This window comes from Mus caroli, unplaced genomic scaffold (assembly GCF_978045245.1).
Source record: "Mus caroli unplaced genomic scaffold, Mus_caroli_1 scaffold_20, whole genome shotgun sequence".
In the NCBI taxonomy this organism is placed as follows: Eukaryota; Metazoa; Chordata; class Mammalia; order Rodentia; family Muridae; genus Mus; species Mus caroli.
The window spans coordinates 21,858,893-21,880,588 of NW_028227275.1; the positions used below are offsets into that span (position 1 = coordinate 21,858,893).

Sequence of the window (21,696 nt, forward strand, 5' to 3'; positions counted from 1 at the left end):
GAAAGCAAGGATTTATATTAAGTGCAAGGACAGAAGATACAAAATTGGCTGGATTTATCTATACAAAACTTTAATAATACCATAGTCACAAAATGTATGGATTTTAACTTTCAATGAACCTATTCATCTTGTGAAAGATAATAAATGTTTATTAGATAACTACTTTTAATAGATATGCTTTTAAAAATTCACTTTTGTAAACTTATTCAATTCATGATATGAATTTATGTTTGAATATCTAGTGAACTTTTGTAAAAAATAATTAGAGTACTTGGAATAACCATGTGATCTACTCTCCTAGAAATGTTACAAAAGACTGGGAAGATTAAATTGCAAAGGCCTGGGGAGTTAAAGCATTCATAGTAAAGCAAATTGGAAGTAAGAGCATTGGGAGCAATGGGAGAGAGCAAAAGCAGGAGGAGAGCAGGAGAAGAGCACAAGTTTAGGACATAGAGAAAGCAGGGAAAACTTTTTATTATTATTATTAATATTATTATTATCATTTTATTGGATGTTTTACTTATTTACATTTCAAATGTTAGATCCTTTTCTAGTTTCTACTCCAGAAAAACCCCTATCCCATCTCACGTAGCACTGCTTCTATGAGGGTGCTTCCCCACCTCTGCACCCACACCTGCTTCCCTGTCCTGTCAATCCCCTACACTAAGGCATCAAGACTTCATAGGGGGAAGGGCCTCTCCTCCCACTGATGCCTGAAACAAGGCCATTCTCTGCTACACATGCAGCTGGAGTCATAGGTTGTTCCATGTGTACTCTTTTTTTTTTTTTAATTTTCATTAAGGCAGTTTCTTATTAGATATTTTCTTCATTTACATTTAAAATGGTATACCCAAAGCCTCCTATATCCTCTGCCTACCCTGCTCCCCAACTCACCCACTCCCGCTTCCTGTCCCTGGCATTCCCCTGTAATGGGGCATATGATCTTCTCAATACTGAGTGCCTCTCCTCCCATTGATGGCCGACTAGGCCATCATCTGCTACATACTTTATTGGTGATTTAGTCTTGGGACTTCTGGCAGGGATGGGGGGTGTCTGGTTGTTTGATGTTGTTATTCTTCCTATGAGGTTGCAAACCCCTTCAGCCCCTTCAGTCCTTTCTCTAACTCCTACATCTGCCTATTTGTCAGGCTGTGACAGAGCCTCTCAGGAGACAGCTATATCAGGCTCCTTTGAGTACTTTTTGGCATCTACAATGTTATCTGGGTTTGGCTTCTGTATATGTGATGGATACCAAGGTGGGGCAGTCTCTGGAGGGCTACCTACTCTCTCCCTACCTCTTCAATATAGTACTGGACTTCCTAACCAGAGCAATTGGACAACCAAAGGAGGTCAAAGGGATACAAAGTGGAAAAAAAGAAGTCAAACTATCACTATTTGCAGATGATATGATAGTATACTTAAGTGACCATAAAATTCCACCACAGAACTCCTAAACCTGATAAGTAACTTCAACAAATTGACTGAATATAAAATTACTTCAACCAAATCAGTAGCCTTCCTCTACTAAAAATAATGTGCTTACAGACTGGAACCTTGTATTCCTGTCCTCTGAGAGGCTCTGCCAGCACCTGACTAAGACCAATGCAGTTGCTCACAGCCAACAATTGGACTGTGCCTGGGGACCATAATGGAAGGGTCAGGGCAAAAGCTTTAGGAGATGAACGGGATTGCAAACCCATTGGAAGAACAACAGTATCAATTCTCAGGACCCCTTAGAAATCTCAGGGACTAAATCATCAACCAAAGAGTATATATGAGCTGTTCCTAGGGTCCCACTACATTTGTACCCGAAGACTGCCTCATCTCACATCAGTGGGAGAGGAGGGTCTTTGTCTTGTGGAAACTTGATTCCCCAGAGAAGAGGGACTCCAAAGGTGTGAGGAGTGAGTCAGGGGATAGATGGGTACACCGTAGTTGGGACAAAATAGAGGGGAATAGAATGGAAAATTGGCAGATGGGAAACTGGAAAGGGGGATAAAATTTAAAATGTAAACAAATAAAATGATTAATAAAAAGTGATTCAGTCCCAGGGAGTTCTGGGGGGGTATTGATTAGATCCATATTGTTGTTCCTCCTATGGGGCTACAAAACCCTTCAGCTCCTTGGGTACTTTCTCTAGCTCCTTCATTGTGAACCCATTGCTCTGTCCAATGAATGGCTGTGCATATCCACTTCTGTATTTGCCAGGCGCTGGTAGAGCCTTTCAAGAGACCGCTGTATCAGGCTTTTGTCAGCCAACTCAATCAAAGAAATCACATGGTGGAACTCATGTCTCTAGCTGCATATGTAGCAAAGGGTGGCCTAGTCAGCCATCAATAGGAATAGAGGCCCTTGGTCTTATGAAGGTTCTATGGCCAAGTATAGGGGAATGCCAGGGCCAGGAGGCGGAAATGGGTGAGCCAGGGAACAGGGGGAGGGGGAGGGGAAGGGGATAGGGAACTTTGGGAGAGGAAACTAGGAAAGGGAATAACATTTGAAATGTAAATAAAGAAAATATCTAATTAATAAAATACATCAATAGAAAAAGAACCAAAAAAATATTCAATGTATCTGGTTTTATGTTGAAGACCTTGATCCATTTGGACTTGAGCTTTGTGCAAAGTGATAAATATCGATCTATACTCATTCTCCTACATACAGACCCCACTTTCACCAGCACCGTTTATTGAAGATGTTTTCAAGCCATAAATGCCACATTTATAGTTAGAATAATCTGTGGAGCTACATTACAAAGGGAGATGAGTATCTTTGTCATGTTGGTATGAATACAGAGAATGCTAGTGCTTTTACTCATGTTGGTTATAAAATATTATATGCCCTGAAGGCCATCTAGGGATCATGATATCGAGATGACGGTTAGAAAATAATTATGTTCTATTTCTGCTCCTGCCTTAACATTTAAAGCTATAACCTTGTTGACAATCTTGTAGCATATCATCTTTGCAGCTTTGTCACCTGCATTCCTCTCCTTCTCTGCTTTATCTTTTGCATATCACAAATGTGTCATGTTCTGTCTTTGTGATTTAGAATTTTTTTAACATATAAGTTATCAACCCTTACATTTTATAAAGATCATATTGATAATTGCCTTTCATATAGAGTGTAGCCTAGTTGTACTGCCTGTGAACATAAATAATTTTGCTAGGAGGGATTCATCACATTGTTTATAAACTTTGAACTTTGTGCAGAGCCTGCAGCTATTGTTTGTCCATAAAAAACTTTGAGAACAAATTAAAGGAAAAATTTCATACAGACTTGAAGCAGCTAAGATAATGGCTCCAACTTTCCTATTTTTACTAAATCAAATTGTGCTTCCTAACCAATAAGGGAAAGTTTAGATATGGATGCCTTAAAAATATAAAGGATCTCTAGAAGTCAGGTACAAAGAAACTCATTGTTAACCCAATATTGATATAGTGAAGGAGATATAAAGCTTTAGAGTCAAGTGCCTTTCAATATTCTTACAATGTTTACTGTGTAGGCTTTCTTTGAATAAATGTGTCTCTTTATGTTCAGGTGAGATGAAACATAAATCTTTCTTACATGCAGTAAGACTAGAATACAGGTTGTAGGACTAGAAAACAAACAAAATTAGCTTTTTTCATATTTTCTGTAGACTGATTATCCATTGTACACACACACACACACACACACACACACAAACACACAAAACTTAAGAACATAATCTTCAGAATGCAATTTTGACAAACTGGGAAAATAAGTGTGGAAAATGAAGTTTAGACCATCTACACCACAGTCTCTGAAATGGTATAAATGTTTTGCCACTGATGAACATTTTAGATTCTGTGTTATCAACAATATGTATTTGTCAAAAATTGTCTATTCAATTATAATTGATTGTGCAAAGACAATATTTATCAGATAATGGTATTAAACTGTTCTTAGAAAAAAGGCATTGAGCACATGGACTATACCATTGAACACCTGGCAACATTAGTGACTGATCTGGTTTTTGGTGGGACACAGTCCTTAAGCACAACGATGAGATTTGCTCTCCTGCTCTTGATGAAGCACACACATGTCACAGGTAAGAATACAGGTAATGAAGCACAGCATTCCTAAAAGTTGCTAGGATAATGCAGATTGTGTCCTGCACATTGTTATTCAAAATGTCAGTATTCAACTTTCTGTCCCATTGGCTTTAATGAAAATGTTGACTAAGTAAATGAAGATACCTTAGCAGTTGAAAAGCCATCAAGGCCAGTACTTTGTTTGAGTTCTCTGGCAGGTGGTCTGTTCTAAGCATCTAGAGCATATATTGGGCCATGGTTGCATTATGCTTCTTCCTCCAATTCAAGCCTTCATAGCAGATGAATTCTTGCAGTTACTTTCTTCATTGTGATAAATCTAATTCTGGGGTACATAAAAGAAAACTCAGCTCACTAAAGCATAAAATAAGGTCCAATATTTAAAGCAATTTCCTTGGAATTTTTTTTATTCTGTGAAGCATTTTACATTTTTTGTTTCATTATAATTGGATTTCCCTTGATGTCAAGGTTATGGTGTCAAATTTAGAGAATAGAGAGTTTTCTCATGTTCTATAAAATGTCTGATGAGCCCATGCCATCTTGGGTGTGATCTCAGTAGAGACCCCCAAGGTCCCCACAGGGCTCTGCACACTGCAGGCACCCTAGCACACCCTGGATCTTGAGATCACTGGTGAGTGGAATGCAACATCAGTTCCAAAAAACCCAGAGTGTTTTGTTCTAGCAGGGACAGTAACAAAGAACAACTGCCTGACCAGTGGCTGGCATTTGTTTCGGTCCGTGCCACCCCTGTGCCATCTTGGGTGCAATCTCAGCAGAGGGCCCCAAGGTTCCCAGAGGAGTCTCCACACTGCAGGCACTCTAGCACACCTGGGATCTTGAGATCACTGGTGAGTGGAACACAGCATCAGTTCAAAAAACCCAGAGGTTCTTGTGCTAGCAGCAATGGGGTCAAAGGACAAAGGCAGGCCCTAGGACACCCAGAACCTTATGATCACTGAGACCATTCTACTCAGGAAAGCACATGGGCAGCAGAAGCAACAAAGCTTCTTGGACAGGGTCTCTTTGGGCCTTTATCCTCAGTCAGAAGACAGAGCTGAGACCCAGACCATTGGACACATTCCCTGACAAAGGAGAGTTGGCCTCCAGGGAGCTCTCTGACCTTAGGAATCAAGAGGTGGATCTGAGCTCCAGAATTCTGTGTACCTTTCCTGAAAGAGAAGAGTTTGCTTGCAGAGAGTGTTCTGCGACTGGGACACAGGAGGAGTTGTTCTCACAGGAGTGCTGACAGAAGCTAGAGAATCACAGGAGGAACAACTTCCAGCCAGAGACAGCTAGAACATCCAACATACCAGAGATTACCAGATGGCGAAAGGCAAATGAAAAAAATCTTACTAACAGAAACCAAGACCACTGGGCATCATCAGAAACATTTACACACACAACAGCGAGCCCTGGATACCCCAACACACAGGAAAAGCAAGATTTGGATCTAAAATCATATCTCATGATGCTGGTAGAGGATTTTAAGAAGGACATGCATAAATCACTTAAAGAAATATAAGAGATCACTAATAACAGGTAGAAGACTTTAAAGAGGAAGCACAAAAATCTCTGAAGAAATTACAGGAAAACACTGTGAAGCAGGTAGAAGACTTTAAAGAGGAAACACAAAAATCCCTTAAATAATTACAGGAAAACACAACCAAACAGGTGATGGAATTGAACAAAACCATCCAAGATCTAAAAATGGAAGTAGAAACGATGAAAATCCAAAGGGAGACAACTCTGGAGATAGAAACCCTAGGAAAGAAATCAGGAAGCATAGATTTGAGCCTCAGCAACAAAATACAAGAGATGGATGAGAGAATTTCAGATGAAGAAGATTCCATAAAGAACATAGACACAACAATCAAAGAAAATGCAAAATGTAAAAAGATCCTAAGCCAAAAACTTCCAGGAAATCCAGGACATAATGAGAAGACCAAACCTACCAATAATTGGAGTACATGAAAATGAAGATTTTCAACTTAAAGGGCCAGCAAATATCTTCATCAAAATTATAGAAGAAAACTTCCCTAACCTAAAGAAAGAGATGCCCAGGAGCATACAATAAGTCTACAGAACTCCAAATAGACTGGACGCGAAAAGGAATTCTTCCTGACACATAATTATCAGAACAACAAATGCCCTAAATAAAGATAGAATAATAAAAGCAGTAAGGGGGAAAAGTCAAGTAACATATAAAGGCAGACATATTAGAATTACACCAGACTTCTCACCAGAGACTATGAAAGTCAGAAGATCCTGGACAGATGTTATACAGACCCTAAGAGAACACAAATGCCAGTCCAGGCTACTATACCCAGCAAAACTCTCAATTACCATAGATGGAGAAACCAATGTATTCCATGACAAAACCAAATTCACACATTATCTTTCCATGAATCCAGCCCTTCAGAGAATAATAATGGAAAGCACAAACAGGATGATGGAAACTACACCCCAGAAAATGCAAGAAAGTAATCCTTCAACAAATCTAAAGGAAGACATCCGCAAGGACAGAATCCAAACTTTAACAACGAAAATAACAGAAAGCAACAATTACTTTTCCTTAATATCTCTTAATATCAATGGGATCAATTCCCAAATAAAAAGACATGGACTAACAGACTGTTACATAAACAGGACCCAACCTTTTGCTGCTTACAAAAAGCCCACGTAAGGGAAAAAGACAGACACTACCTCAGGGTAAAAGGCTGGAAAACAATTTTCCAAGCAAATGGTCTGAAGAAACAAGCTGGAGTAGCCATTCTAATATCGAATAAAATTGACTTCCAACCCAAAGTTATCAAAAAAGACAAGGAGGGGATCTTCATACTCATCAAAGGTCAAATCTTCTAAGATGATCTCTCAATTCTGAATATCTATGGTCCAAATGCAAGGGCAGCCACATTTATTAAAGAAACTATAGGAAAGCTCAAAGCACATATTGCACCTCACAAATAATAGTGGGAGTCATTAACACACCACTCTCATCAATGGACAGATCCTGGATATAGAAACTAAACAGAGACTCACTGAAACAAACAGAAGTTATGAAATAAATAGATTTAACAGATATTGACAGAACATTTTATCCTAAAACAAAAGGATATATCTTCTCAGCACCTCATGGATCCTTCTCAAAAATCTACCATATAATTGGTCTCAAAACAGGCCTCAACAGATACAAAAATGTTCCCATTATCCTGAGCATTCTATCAGATCACCATGGACTAAGGATTATCGTTAATTAGAACATAAATAATGGAAAGTCAATATTCACATGGAAGCTGAAGAACACTCTACTCAATGATACCTTGGTGAAGGAAGAAATGAAGAAAGAAATTAAAGACTTTTTAGAGTTTAATGAAAATGAAGCCACAACATACCCAAACTTATGGTACACACTGAAAGGAAAACTCATAGGTCTGAGTGGCTCCAAAAAGAAGCTAGAGAGAACATATTCTAACAGTTTGACTGCACACCTAAAAGTTCTAGAACAAAAGGAAGCAAATTCACCCAAGAGAAGTAGAAGACAGGAAATAATCAAACTCGCAGCTGAAATCAACCAAGTGGAAAAAAAAAGAACCATTTAAAGAATCAACCAAACCAGGAGCTGGTTCTTTGAGAAAATCAGCAAGATAGATAAACCCTTAGCTAGACTCACTAGAGGGCACAGGGACAGTATCCTAATCAACAAAATCAGAAATGAAAAGGGAGACATAACAACAGAACTTGAGGAAATCCAAAACACCATCAGTTCCTATTATAAAAAGGTATATTCAACAAAACTGGAAAACCTGGATGAAGTGGACAAAAATCTAGACAGATACCAGGTACCAAAGTTATCTAGATCATATTAATGACCAAAAGAGTCCGATATCCCTTAAAGAAATAGAAGCAATCAATAATAGTCTCCCAACCAAAAACAAGCCCAGGACCAGATGTTTTTAGTGCAGAATTCTATGAGACCTTCGGAGAAGACATAATTCCAGTTCTCCCCAAACTTTTCCACAAAATAGAAACAGATGGTACTCTACCAAATTCATTGTTTGAAGCCACAATTACTCTGATACCTAAACCACATAGATATCCCACAAAAAGAGAGAACTTCAGACCAATTTTCCTTATGAATATTGATAAAAAATTACTCAATAAAATTCTCGCTAACCGAATGCAAGAACATATCAAAATGATCATCCATCATGATCAAGTAAGGTTCATTCCAGGGATGCAGGATCAAGTCTACATGGATCAATGAACTCCACATAAAGGTTGAGTCACTTCTAATTATAGAGGTGAAAGTGGAGAAAAGCCTTGAAGATATGGGCACAGGGGGAAAATTCCTGAACAGAACTGCAATGGCTTGTAATGTAAGATCGAGATTTGGGACCTCATAAAATTGCAAAGCTCTTGTAAGGCAAAAGACACTGTCAATAAGATAAAAAGCCACCGACAGATTGCGAAAGTATCTTTACCAATCTGAAATATGAAAAGGGACTAATAACCAATGTATATAAAGAACTCCAGAAGATGGATTCCAGATAATCAAATAACCCTATTTAAAATGGGGTACAGAGCTAAACAAAGAATTCTCACCCGAGGAATACTGAATAGTTGAGAAGCACCTGGAAAAATGTTCAACATCCTTAATCATCAGGGAATTGCAAATCAAAACACCCCTGAGATTCCACCTCACACCAGTCAGAATGGCTAAGTTCAAAAATTCAGTTGATAACAGATGCTGGCGAGGATGTAGAGAAAGAGAGACACTTCTCCATTGTTGGTGGGATTGCAAGCTGGTACAACCACTCTGGAAATCAGTCTGGCGGTTCCTCAAAAACTGGACATATTACTACTGGCAGATCCGGGCAATAATTCTCCTGGGCATCTACCCAGAAGAAGTTCCAACTGGTAACAAGGACACATGCTCCACTATGTTCATAGCAGCCTTATTTATAATATGCAAAAGGTGGAAAGTACGCAGATTTCCCTTTACAGAGGAATGGATACAGAAAATGTTGTAAATTTACAAAATGGAATACTACTCAGCTATGAAAAAGAATGAACTTATGAAATTCCTAGGCAAATGGATGGACCTGGAGGGCATCATCCTGACTGAGGCAACCCAACCACTAAAGAACTCACATGATATGTAGTCACTGATAAGTGGATATTAGCCCAGAAACTTAGAATACCCAAGATACAAGATGCAATTTGCAAAACACATGAAACTCAAGAAGAAGGAAGACCAAAATTTGAACACTTTGCCCCTACTTAGAATTTGGAACAAAACACCAATGGAAGGAGTTACAGATACAAAGCTTGGAGTTGAGACAAAAGGATGGACCAGCTAGAGACTGCCATATCCAGGGATCCATCCCATAATCAGCCTCCATACACTGACACCATTGCATACACCAGCAAGGTTTTGCTGAAAGGACACTGATACAGCTGTCTCTTGTGAGGCTATGCCAGGGCCTGGCAAACCCAGAAGTGGAAGCTCACAGTCAGCTATTGGATGGAACACAGGGCCCCAATGGAGGAGCTATAGAAAGTACCCAAGGAGATAAAGGGGTCTGCAACCCTATAGGTGGAACAACAATATGAACTAACCAGTACCCCTGGAGTTCATGTCTCTAGCTGAATATGTATCTGAAGATGGCCTAGTCGGCCTTCACTGGGAAGAGAGGCCCCATGGTCTTGCAAACTTTATATGCCTTAGTATAGGGGAATGCCAGGGCCAAGAAATGGGAGTGGGTGGGTAGGGGAGTCCGTGGGGGGGGGGGGTATGGGGGACTTTTGGGATAACATTTGAAATGTAAATGAAGAAAATACCTAATTAAGAAATAGAATGAAGAAAAATAAACTTTCTTTGTGTAAATTTCAAAACAAAACAAAACAATGAATTCATGAAATTGTTAGGCAGATGGATGCATCTGGAGGGTATCATTCTGAGTGAGGTAACCCAGTCACAAAAAACACACTTGATATGTACTCACTGATAAGTGGATATTGCCCAGAAACTTAGGATACCCAAGATACAATTTGGAAAACACATGAAACTGAAGAAGAAGAAAGACCAAAATCTGGATACTTCATTCCTTCTTTGAATGAGGAACAAAATACCCATGGAGGAGTTACAGAGACAAAGTTTGAAACTAACATGGAAGGAAAGACCAACCAGAGACTGCCCCACCCGGGGATCCATCCCATATACAACCACCAAACCCAGACACTATTGCATATGCAAGAACGTTTTTGCTAACAGGACCATGACATAGCTCTCTGTTGTGAGTATATGCCAATGCCTGGCAAAGAGAAGTGGATGCTTAGTCTTCTATAGTCTTCTATTGGATGGAACACAGTGGAAGGAGGTAGAGAAAGTACCCAAGGATCTAAAGGGGTCTCTAATCCCATAGGTGGAACAATGATATGAACTAATCAGTAGCGCCCCCCCCCATAGCTATGTCTCTAGTTGTATATGTAGCAGAGGATGGACTACTCGGCCATCAATGGGAGGAGAGGCCCTTGGTATTGCAAAGATCATATATCCCAATCCAGGGAAATGGCAGAGTCATGAAGTGGGAGTGTGTGTGTTGAGGAACAGGGCGGCAGTGACAGTATAGGGGGCTTTGGTGATAGCATTTGAAATGTAAATGAAGAAATTGTCTAATAAAAAAAGTCTGATGAACAATATTTTTGCAAATATACCAAAATTTCATGTTACAAATAACAGTATTGTAAAATTTTATTTTTAAATAGAACCAGGTGTTTCACATTTATGAAATATGCCTTCCATCCTTTGCCAATATCCGCTGAAATGACAATAGCAGAATTATAAGACAGAATTTGTTTATTTAGACTAGCAAATAAAGACAACAGTAAACAACAGAATCCTTCATAATACAAGAATAATACAATCGTCACGGGGCAGGGACGAGATTCTGTAAGATGATTAGGGCTTATATGCTTGAAGAATTGCTATACAATAGCAAATACATATTGTGCCTCTCCTGTGTCCCTAAGGGTACCTCTTTGTATCTAATAATTTTAAATAGAAAATCAGGTTGGGAAACAGAGGCTGCTCTGCCCACTATTCTCTTAATAACTTCCCCCTTCTGGTAAGAGTTTCCAACACATAAATCTTAGAATTTTTTTTAAACTAAAAGAAATCCATATGTAAAGAACATTGAATGGTTGACATAGGAAGAATAATGAAGAGGATGAAAGTAGAAAACTGGCAATGTTGAATAGTCTCAAAGCTCTGTCTTTCCACCCTTTCATGAGTATCAACAACTGAATCTACCACCCAGATTGTATTGAACTGTAAACATCTCTGTGTTTTGCAAAGACATATTTTCCAAATATCCATCAGAAATAACAATATAAAACCCAGGAAGTAAGGAATGGAATGAAAGCACAAAGATTTTCAGGTTTATTCCCAATACGCATTAAAATAGTGCCACTACACCAGCTTTCTCAAGAGTAGCTGGTGATTGTCTAACACGCAGAAAAGCAAAAATGTAAAGATAGATCTTCAATAGTAAATTTTGCTCCCTTTTCTGCTTTCTTTATGTAACCCTGTAAGAGGTTTTCCATTCAATTGTCTAAAGTAACTTTCCACGAAGCAATTTACTCCAGATATCTTTATAGCCTATGAGCCAAGTCTATACTTTCACAGAGTGTTCTGGGTACTAGAATTAGAAAATTTGGTATTGACGTGGGAGATGCTTCAGGAATGAACAGAGCATGAGGGAACACACAGATGTACTGTGTCTTCTCATGTCTTCATTCAGTGCACATTTATTGTAGGAGCTGAAACATCCACCTAAATACATGGAAGTATAAATCATGAAAGAGACAATTAAAAACTAAAGTGAACAGTATGCATTAATCAAAAAGTATATCAATAATTTAGAAAACTCTTACATTGGAGATAGGGAATCATATTTATATATCTCCTTCCACAATTTGTCTATATTACCAAGTATGGTAATCTATGAATGATGTGTGTGGGCATTCACGTGTATATGGTATGTATGTGTATTCATTATCTACTTATATTTGTAAATAGGATATAGAAATAACTGATATGTTCTTTTTTGCTACCAATATCTCAATAAATATCGTATATGATTGAGTACATAAAACAGTTATTGTTTAAAATACAAATACATTTCTAAGTAGTTGTTGGTGATGAACCTGACCACTGATAGTTAAGATAGGGAGAATAACATTGCAAAAAGACCTTTAGAAACATAATTTTACAATCAGTACTACATATATTCACCATTATAATAACTTACTTCTGATATCTTTTATTAATGTCAATATTGTACTCTTTTAATTAATTGTACTCTTTTATTGTTATCAATATTTATTTTATCTCATATTATTTGATACTCTGGATAAAAACAATTAGCATATAATAATGAATCATATTAGCTATGTTGTAGGATGATGGTATTAAACTATATTAGAATAATCCTATGTATCTAAGTTTATTCCTCAGCATAAAATATATGTTCAAAATGTTTCTGGGCCACTTTCTTCATGGCCTAGGTAGCTGTGCATTTATGGGAGATACAGGCTACATTTTTCCCATTCCAATATTTGTCATTACTTGTATCCAGCTAAAGTCCAGGAAGAGATTGACAATGTGATTGGGAGACACCGCAGCCCCTGTATGCAGGATAGGAACCATATGCCTTACACAAATGCCATGGTGCATGAGGTCCAGCGATACATTGACCTTGGCCCAAGTGGTTTGGTGCATGAAGTAACCTGTGACACTAAGTTCAGAAACTACTTCATTCCCAAGGTAAGCTTGTTTCTCCCTGTTACACTTCTGTGATCTTGATGTTCTCCATTTCAGTGTGATTCCAGTCCTTTCCATCACACTTACTTTCCATTGCTTATGCTGGTTCACAACTGAGAAAGAAGCTATAAAGAGGCAGGGACATGGTAGTTGCAATCTGACATTTGCTTTGTCTTCCACAGATCATTTGAATAAAGATTAGTTGTTTATATTCTCATATATATTTTTCAATTTAAGTTGAATTCAACCAATACATTTTGGAGTTTTTATTATTGAGAGGAAAATCTACAAATAACTAGAAGTAGTTTATATGCTTAATTCTTCAACTTATGAAAAGGCCATATTACACTTTGACTTGTTTGGTTTATTTTAGTCATATTAATGTTCTTTCAATGATACAGCTTGTATCTAGCTTTAGAGGTTTACTGAGCAATGAATATTCTTTTATTATTATTTTTTAAATATGGTGAATAGAAATGAATTATTATGTGATTTTTATTTTACCTACCCTCATATATTTTACTAGTTATGATGCTTTCTTTGAAAAACTTATGCAGAATTCAAGGTGGCTTCTGGTTAACATTTTATTTATACTTTTGTTTTCATATAATTGTATTTCATTACCATTTAAGTTATTATTGATCCATTAAAATATTATTGATGAATTTCAGAAACCATTAATTTGAACAGCTATTAATTTCTAAATTCGTTAAAATAAAATTTTTATAGAAATAATTCAGGACATTTGGAATATGTGTGCAATCAAAAAATAGAAAAGACTGCAGAAACTTAAAATGTAAATTATACTACTACTAATTCATGGATTCTCTAGAGAAATAATGAGTTTGACATAAATCTTATGAGGTAAAGAAGACTGAATGAATAGAAACAACTGATATGTAGGCATATTCATGTCAATTATGGTTAATATAACTGTAACATTTCTCTGTCAATTTCCAAGACTTCAGATGACTTGGAAAATGATTTTATTAGATTAAGTTGTAGTCAAAGGATAAAAACAATTAGCGTATAATAATGAATAATATTAGCTATGTTATAGGATGATGGTATAAATCTATATTAGAATAATTCTATATATCTAAGTTTTTAGAAAAATAAGCACCTAGGTATATAATCACACTAAACCTGAAAGATAGCACCTAAATATATAATCATTCCAAATCCATGTGCCTAGATGCCAGGATAAGAACAAAATCAATAGCCAAAGCATTATTTCACTATTAGACCAGAACTAGGCTACTGCAGAAAGCTTGGAATACTCTAGTGCAGTTAAAGCACAAGAAAAAGACCTCAGTATCAACACTATGAGGAAGGCAGAAGATCTTAAATAAGTGAGTAAATTCCTTAAAGAAATTGAGGAAAAGACAAACAAAAAGTTGGAGGAGATCAATAACCTGTGACAACGGACAAGAATAACACCTCCCAAGTACCATTCTTTGTACTTCCTCTATGGAGGAGAAGGTGAGCAATGTTTGGCACCCTGAGACATTTATACATTGCTTTCTCTGTTGTATGTTGTTTGCAGGGAACACAGGTAATAACATCACTGACATCAGTGCTGCATGACAGTAAGGAGTTCCCCAACCCAGAGGTGTTTGACCCTGGCCACTTTCTAGATGACAATGGAAACTTTAAGAAAAGTGACTACTTCATGCCTTTCTCAGCAGGTAATAGAAAGTCATTTCCAAGGCTCCAGTGACATGAGGATCTGTGGGACTTATCCAGTGGCTCCCAATTGCTGGTAGACTTGCAATTTGTGCATGATCTGCAGCTTTAATCCCAGTGCCCATGCACTGTCCTTGGTAATGATGACACATTTTCTTGCCAGAATCAAATATTAAGGATTCACTGTGTTCATGCCTTCGTAGCAATCCTACTGCTTATACACTTGAAATTTTCTTTTATGTATATCTTGGGGATCCAAAAGACATTACCCTAGAGAATAAATGGTAGTTAGCCTTTGATTAATCACCATTGAGATAAAGTTAAACCATAATTTGAACGTTTGTCTTTGTTATATCACTCTCCTCCAGGCTCAGCTATACATTAAATATTAAAAAATTAAAAGTTAAAATGTAAAATAAAAACACCAGAAATTCTCCAACAGGCATAAAGTCCATATAGAAGTAAATGAGCTAAGAGGCTAATATAACTGGACTTGCGCTTGGATAGATTTACATATCACTGAACAAGTGTGCTGCTGGATAGAACTCTCCAGTGTTTGCTCTCCAATATCTCAAATTTAAAATGCAAAAGTGAATCAACATTGTAATTGAGACATTCCTACCTGACACAAAGAACATAAGTGATAGGAGAAAAAGAGAATAATATTCTTAGATCTCATTTTTATTGTTTTAGTTTCATACGTGTATATAAGTCCTTTGATCAAAACTAACCTGATATTTCAACATAACCATCACATGTGCATAACATATTTTCAGCACATTTTTTCTACGCTTGTACAACGTTTTAAAAGCTACTGTGTGAACTATGTCCTGTAATACATTTATTTGTTTAGTGACAACCTCTGGAGTATATGTAACCCATATATGGTTTAATTGATAAATAAAATTGGCTTTCCATCTCTTAGTAGGCTGCAGCTGTCCATAGCTCTGAGTTAGGATTGAGGCTTTGTGAGCACATTCCCAGTCACTGCTGGAACCTTGGCTGGTGTTTGATATTCTTCCAAAAGCAATAAAGGGCTTGATAGATGGTTCAGCAGATAAGAGAACATGTAGCTCTTGCCATATACCTGCGTTGAATGCCTAGCACCTATCTTGGATGTTAAAACCAACAGTATTTCTTCTTCCAGGAGACCTTGAGGATCTTCTGAACTCGAAAACCAGCTAACTTTGATATTCACTCGCCCACAGATGCAACTGTAATACACATTCATTTATATAAAAGTTGAAACACAGATAGACAATACTTTTTAGTGCCAGATGTAAGAGACTTTGTAGTCCCCATGAGACTGTGGAAAACTTGTGATTGTGGCAGAAGTCTATGCTGTGATCATGGACCGCACTGTTGCTCTACCAGTGAGGATACTTTTTAACAATATCACATCTCCTTATCTAAAGTGTTGACATGGCTTCATGTTCATTTGTCAAATGATTTTGAGAACAAATCATAATGTGACACCTTCTGCCTGTTTGATTTTTTGTCAATACCACCCTGAGTTTATTATTATAATACAATTTGAGTTCAGTGATAGTTTTATCTCCCCCCCCCCGTCCATTTTTCTATCATTCAGGATTGTTTCAGCTATCATGGCTTCTTGTGTTTCTTTTATATAAAGCTGAAAAATCTTTCTTTGTGATGGAATTTTAATCTGTAGATTGCTTTTGGTAGGAAAGCAATTTTTCCCTCTATTAATCCTGCTGATCTGTGAACATTGGGATCTTTCCATCTTCTAATTTTTTCTTTAATTCATTTCTTCAATATCTTAAATTTTTGTCTTTATGTCTTTCACTTACTTGTTCAGTTACCCTAAGATGTTTTTTCTTGTTAATATTGCAAACGATATTGTTGCTCTGACTTTTCTCTCAGTACAGTTGTCATTTGTATATAGAAAGCCTCTTGATTTTTGCATGCTAATCTTGAATACTGGTACTTTTCTTAAAGTGATATCAGATGTTGAAATTATCTAGTAGAGATTTTGGGGGTTTATGGATACAATCTTTTCATCTGCAATTAAGGGTATTTTGAAATATTCCTTTCCTACTTGTGTTGGTTTGATCTCCTTCAATTGTCTCATTGATCCTGCATGAAATCAAATGCTATATTAAATAAATATGAAGATAGTGGACATTGTTTTCATGTTCCTGATTTTAGTAAAAATATTTTAAGACTTTCTGTTTAGTTTGATTTGGCCTGTGGGTTTGATCTAAAATAACTTTTATTATGTTGAGTAACGTTCCTTCTATTTCTAGTCTCTCCAGGACTTTTCTCATGAAGGATTGCTGTGTTTCAGTAAAAGCTTATTCTAATGAGATGATCATGGTGATCATATCTTTTTGTATATTTATATTGTGGATTACATTGATTTATGTGTGTCAAACCATCTCTTCATCTTTGGGATGAAACCTACTTGACAGACTTTTTGAGTGTTCTAGTATTTTCTTACCAAGTATGTGTACTGAGAATTGTCAAATCTATGATTGTAAGACAATTTAGTTTGTAATTCTATTTCATATTTGGGTTTAGGTGGTTTAGGGGTGTGGATAATTGTGACCTCATAACAGAAATAGGCAAGTTCTTTTGTTTCTATTTTGAGGAATAATATTGGGATTACTGGCTTTAATTTTCATTGAAACTGGTAGAATTCTTTTCACCTGTATTGGTCAGACTGGCAGAGCCTCTCAGGAGACAGCTATATCAGATTCATGCCAACATGCACTTTTGTCATCAGCAATACTGTCTGAGTTTGGTGTCTACATATGGGATGAATTCTCAGGTAGGGTAGTCTCTGCATGGCCTTTCTTTCGATCTCTGCTCCATTCTTTGTCCCCGAATTTCCTTTCGTCAGAAGCAATTCTGAGTTAAAAATTTTGAGATGGTAGGTGGTCCCATTCATTAAAAGAGGGTAGTACCTAATCTCTGGGTATGGTCTTTACAGGTTCTCTCATCCCTTTGTTGGGTATTTTAGCCAATGTCACCTCAGTTAGGTCCTGGGAATCTCTTGTTTTCCTGGCATCTGGGTCTTTCTGGTAGCTAACCCCAGTTTCCCATCCCCCACTGGTATACACCTCTGTTCAATTCCTTAGCCTCTGTATATCTAGCCCAATTCCACCTATACCTCATCCTGCCCCCTTTTCCCCTTTACTGACTCTCTTCCTCCCAAGTCCCTCCCTCTGTCTATCTCTCGTGATTATTTTGTTCCCTCTTCTAAGTAGGACTTAAGTATCCACACTTATGTTTTCCTTCTTGAGCTTGATATGGTCTGTGAGTTGTATGGTGTGTAATCTGAGCTTTATGTATAGTATCTCCTTATCATTGAGCACATACCAGGTGTGTTATTTTTGACTGAGTTTCCTCACTCAGAATGATATTTTCTAGTTGCATCCATTTGCAAAAGAATTTCATGAAGTAAATTTTTTAATAGCTGAGTAGTACTTCATTGTGTAAAACTACCACACTATCTCTGTGCCCTCTGGTTAGTCTGGATAAGGGTTTATCTATCTTGTTTATTTTCTCAAAGAACCAGAGTTTTGTTGATATTTTCTATAGTTCTCTTTTCTGCTTTGCTGATTTCAGCCCTGAATTTGAATATTTCCTCCTGTCTATTCCTCTTGGGTGAATATGTTTCTTTTTGTTCTAGAGATTTCAGATGTCCTGTTAAGCTGCTAGTATTTGCTCTCTCCATTTTCTTTACTGAGGTACTCAGAGCTATGATTTTCCCTCTTAGTATTGCTTTCATGGTGTCCCATAAATTTGGGTATGCTGTCCCTTTATTTTCGTTAAATTCTAAAATATCTTTAATTTCTTTATTTATTTCTTCCCTGACTAAGTTATCATTGAGTAGAGAGTTGTTCAGCTTCCATATGCATTTGGGTTTTCTGTTGTTTTTGTTATTGAAGACCACCCTTAGTCTGTGGGGATCTAATAGAATGCATGGGATTACTTCAAACTTCTTGTATCTTGAGTTCTATTTTGTAACGGATTTATGATCAATTTTGGAGAAGGTATCATGAATTACTGAGAAGAAGGTATATTCTTTTGTTTTAGGGTGAAATGTTCTACAGATATCTGTTAAATTGATTTGGTTAAGAGCTTCTGTTAGTTTTACTGTGTCTCTCTTTGTTTTCTGATTCCATGATATGTCCATTATTATTTTGCAAGGTTCAATGTTTTGTTTTGAGCTTTAGTAATTTTTCTTTTACAAATGTAGATATCCTTGCATTTGGGGCATTGACATTCAGAATTGAGTGTTCATCTTGATTGATTTTTCCTTTGAGGAGTATGAAGTATCCTTCCTCATCTTTTATGATAACTTCATTGCAAGTAGATTTTATATGATATTTGAATGGATACTCCAGCTTCTTTCTTGTGAACATATTCTTGAAAAATTTGTTTCTAGCCCTTTAATCTGAGGAGTGTCTGTCTTTGTCCCTGAGGTATTTTTCCTGTGTGCATCAAAATGCTGGGTCCTGTTTATGTATATGTTCTTTTAGTCTAAATCTTTTTATTGGGGAATTGAGTCCATTGTTATTTAGAGTTATTAGGGACCAGTGATTGCTCTTTCCTATTATTTTTGTTGTTAGATGTAGAATTATGTTTTTGTGGCTATCTTCTTTTGGGTTTGTTGCAAGTAGATTAATTTTTTGGGTTTTTTTTTTTGGGTGTAGTATACTTCTTTGTGATAGTGTTTTTCAACTATTATTTATTATAGGTTTGGATTTGTAGAACAATAATGTTTAAATTTGGTTTTTTTTTTCATGAAATATCTTGCTTTCTTCATCTATGGTAATTGAGAATTCTGCTGGGTATATTAGCCATGGCTTTTTTTTTTTTATTCTCTTAGCATCTGTATGACATTTTCACAGGATCTTCTAGCTTTTTGTTTAGTATATTAGTTGTTTTGATTATTATGTAATGGGAGGAATTTCTTTTCTGGTCCATTTTATATGGTGTTTTGTAGGTGTCCTTTATGTTCATAGTCATCTCTATATTTACACCAGGGAAGTTTCTTCTATAACTTTGTTGAAGGTATTTATGGACCCTTTAATTTGGGAATCTTCATTCTCTTATGTATCTATTATTTTTAGGTTTGCTCTTCTCATGATGTCCTGAATTTCCTATATGTTTAGGGTTAGGAGCTTTGTAAATTTTGCATTTTCTTTGAGTGTTGTGTCAATGTATTCTTTGGTATTTTCTACACCTTAGATTCTCCCATCTCCTGTATTCTGTTGGTGATGCTTGCATTTGTAACTCCTGATCTCTTTCCTAGGTTTCCCATCTCCAGGGTTGTCTCCTTTTTGGTTTCTTTATTGTTTCTATTTCCATTTTTAGATCATGGATTTTTTTTTCAATTCCTTTTCCTGTTTGCTTTTGTTTTCCCATATTTCATTAAGGGATTCATGAGTTTCCTCTTTAAGGGCTTCTATCTTTTTACCTGTGTACTCCTTTATTTCCTTAAGGGAGCTATTTATGTCTTTCTTAAAGTCTTCTATCATCATCATGAGATTTGATTTTAGATCAGAATCTTAGTGTTAAGGTGTGTTGGAATATCCAGGGTTTGATGTGTTGGATGAACTGGGTTCTAAGGCTGCTAAGTAGTCTTGGTTTCTGTGCTTATTGCTTATGTTCTTGCACTTGCTTCTCACTATTTGGTCATCTCTAGTGTTAACAGATCTTGCTGCAGACTGGAGCTTCCTTGTGTGAGCCTGAGATTTTGTGATCTTAGGTGTGTCAACCCTCATGTGGGCATATTATCACGAGGTGGGATTAGGTGTGGTGTGGTGTTTCACAAGGGTAGGTCCTGGGGACAGATAGAATCAGGATAATGTCCCTGTCTGTTCCTCTGTTCCTGGCTTTGTTGGGCCCTGGGCAGGTGCCACTTGGATCAGGTATTGAGACAGTAGTGGTGGTCTCACCTGTGAGGTTAGGTATGTCAGCACTCTTGGAGGACAAGTTATCACTGGTCAGGATTGAGTTGGGAAGAGCTATGGCATAGGGTCAGCTTCCAGACATCGGTGGAAACCTGAAGCCACAATATATTTCTTAACATCATATGTTAGCAGGGAAAATATGTCTCATCTTTGAGTCTTTGTTTAACTAGATATCCATTCAACCATCAATACATCTAAACACTCATCCAATAACTCATTCAATTTTATTCTCTCATGCTATTTACAAACACTCAAACTCACTTATGTACAAGGCATAGTTACCTTCTTCCAATCTTTATTTCCCATAGGAAAACGGATTTGTGTGGGAGAGAGCCTTGCCCGCATGGAGCTGTTTCTATTCCTGACCACAATTTTACAGAATTTCAAACTGAAACCTCTGGTTGACCCAAAGGACATCGATGTGACCCCCAAACATTCTGGACTTTCTAAAATTCCTCCCAATTTCCAGATGTGCTTCATCCCTGTGGAATGAAGATGATAAAACAGAAGTGAAGATGAGGAAAGCTTCTGCTATGCTGTTTTTCTCAATTACCCATGGAAGCCCTCATTTAACACAGTCCCAGATATTCCACTGTATATTCCTTCTTATCACAGCTTCTGTTCTGTAATTACCCAAGGCTAACAGTTCTCTATTATATAGTTTCTGAAGTCAATGTAAAAGATCCCAAGGGAAAAGGTCATTGCAAATTAAAGGGTTCAACTATGATATCCTGTTTCTAAACCTATTATGGGAGTTCCTAAGCGACAAAACCAAAAATTGAGCTCTGACCTCCACATAAGCCTTACACCTTTACACACACACACACACACACACACACACACACACACACACACAGAGAGAGAGAGAGAGAGAGAGAGAGAGAGAGAGAGAGAGAGAGAGAGAGCTTATATCTTCCCCTGTAAATAGATATGGGAAAGAATTTATTGGTGAGGATGATATGAGAAATCTCTTTAGATAGGCATCACCTGAAGTTACTGGAAGGATTGACCTTTGCATCAGATAATCTGTGTCTAGGGGTAGCTTTACACTTTACAGAAACAAGGGTGGAATACACTGGCAGGGTGAAGCGACTACTGCTTTGTTGTTACCTAGATCAAAATCAAAACATTTTAAAGCTGTTTAAAGTGCAAACACATTTTATAGTTGTCT

General features: G+C 37.1%; 1 protein-coding gene across 3 annotated transcripts in view; it reads left to right on the forward strand.

Moving 5' to 3' along the window:
• The window catches only part of LOC147000136 (cytochrome P450 2C40-like), a 50,961-nt gene extending 29,709 nt beyond the window's left edge, over positions 1–21,252 (forward strand). For 2 of the 3 annotated variants that reach the window (XM_085834142.1, XM_085834144.1), the window contains 4 exons: positions 3,928–4,069; positions 12,710–12,897; positions 14,441–14,582; positions 20,834–21,252. In XM_085834142.1, coding sequence (XP_085690268.1) covers positions 3,928–4,069; positions 12,710–12,897; positions 14,441–14,582; positions 20,834–21,018 — 657 coding nt within the window. In that variant the 3' untranslated portion in view covers positions 21,019–21,252. Of the gene's footprint in view, positions 1–3,927; positions 4,070–12,709; positions 12,898–14,440; positions 14,583–15,727; positions 15,797–20,833 lie in introns of all 3 variants that reach the window. The other variant, XM_085834143.1, reaches the window with a different exon arrangement.
• Positions 21,253–21,696: the final 444 nt, after the last annotated feature.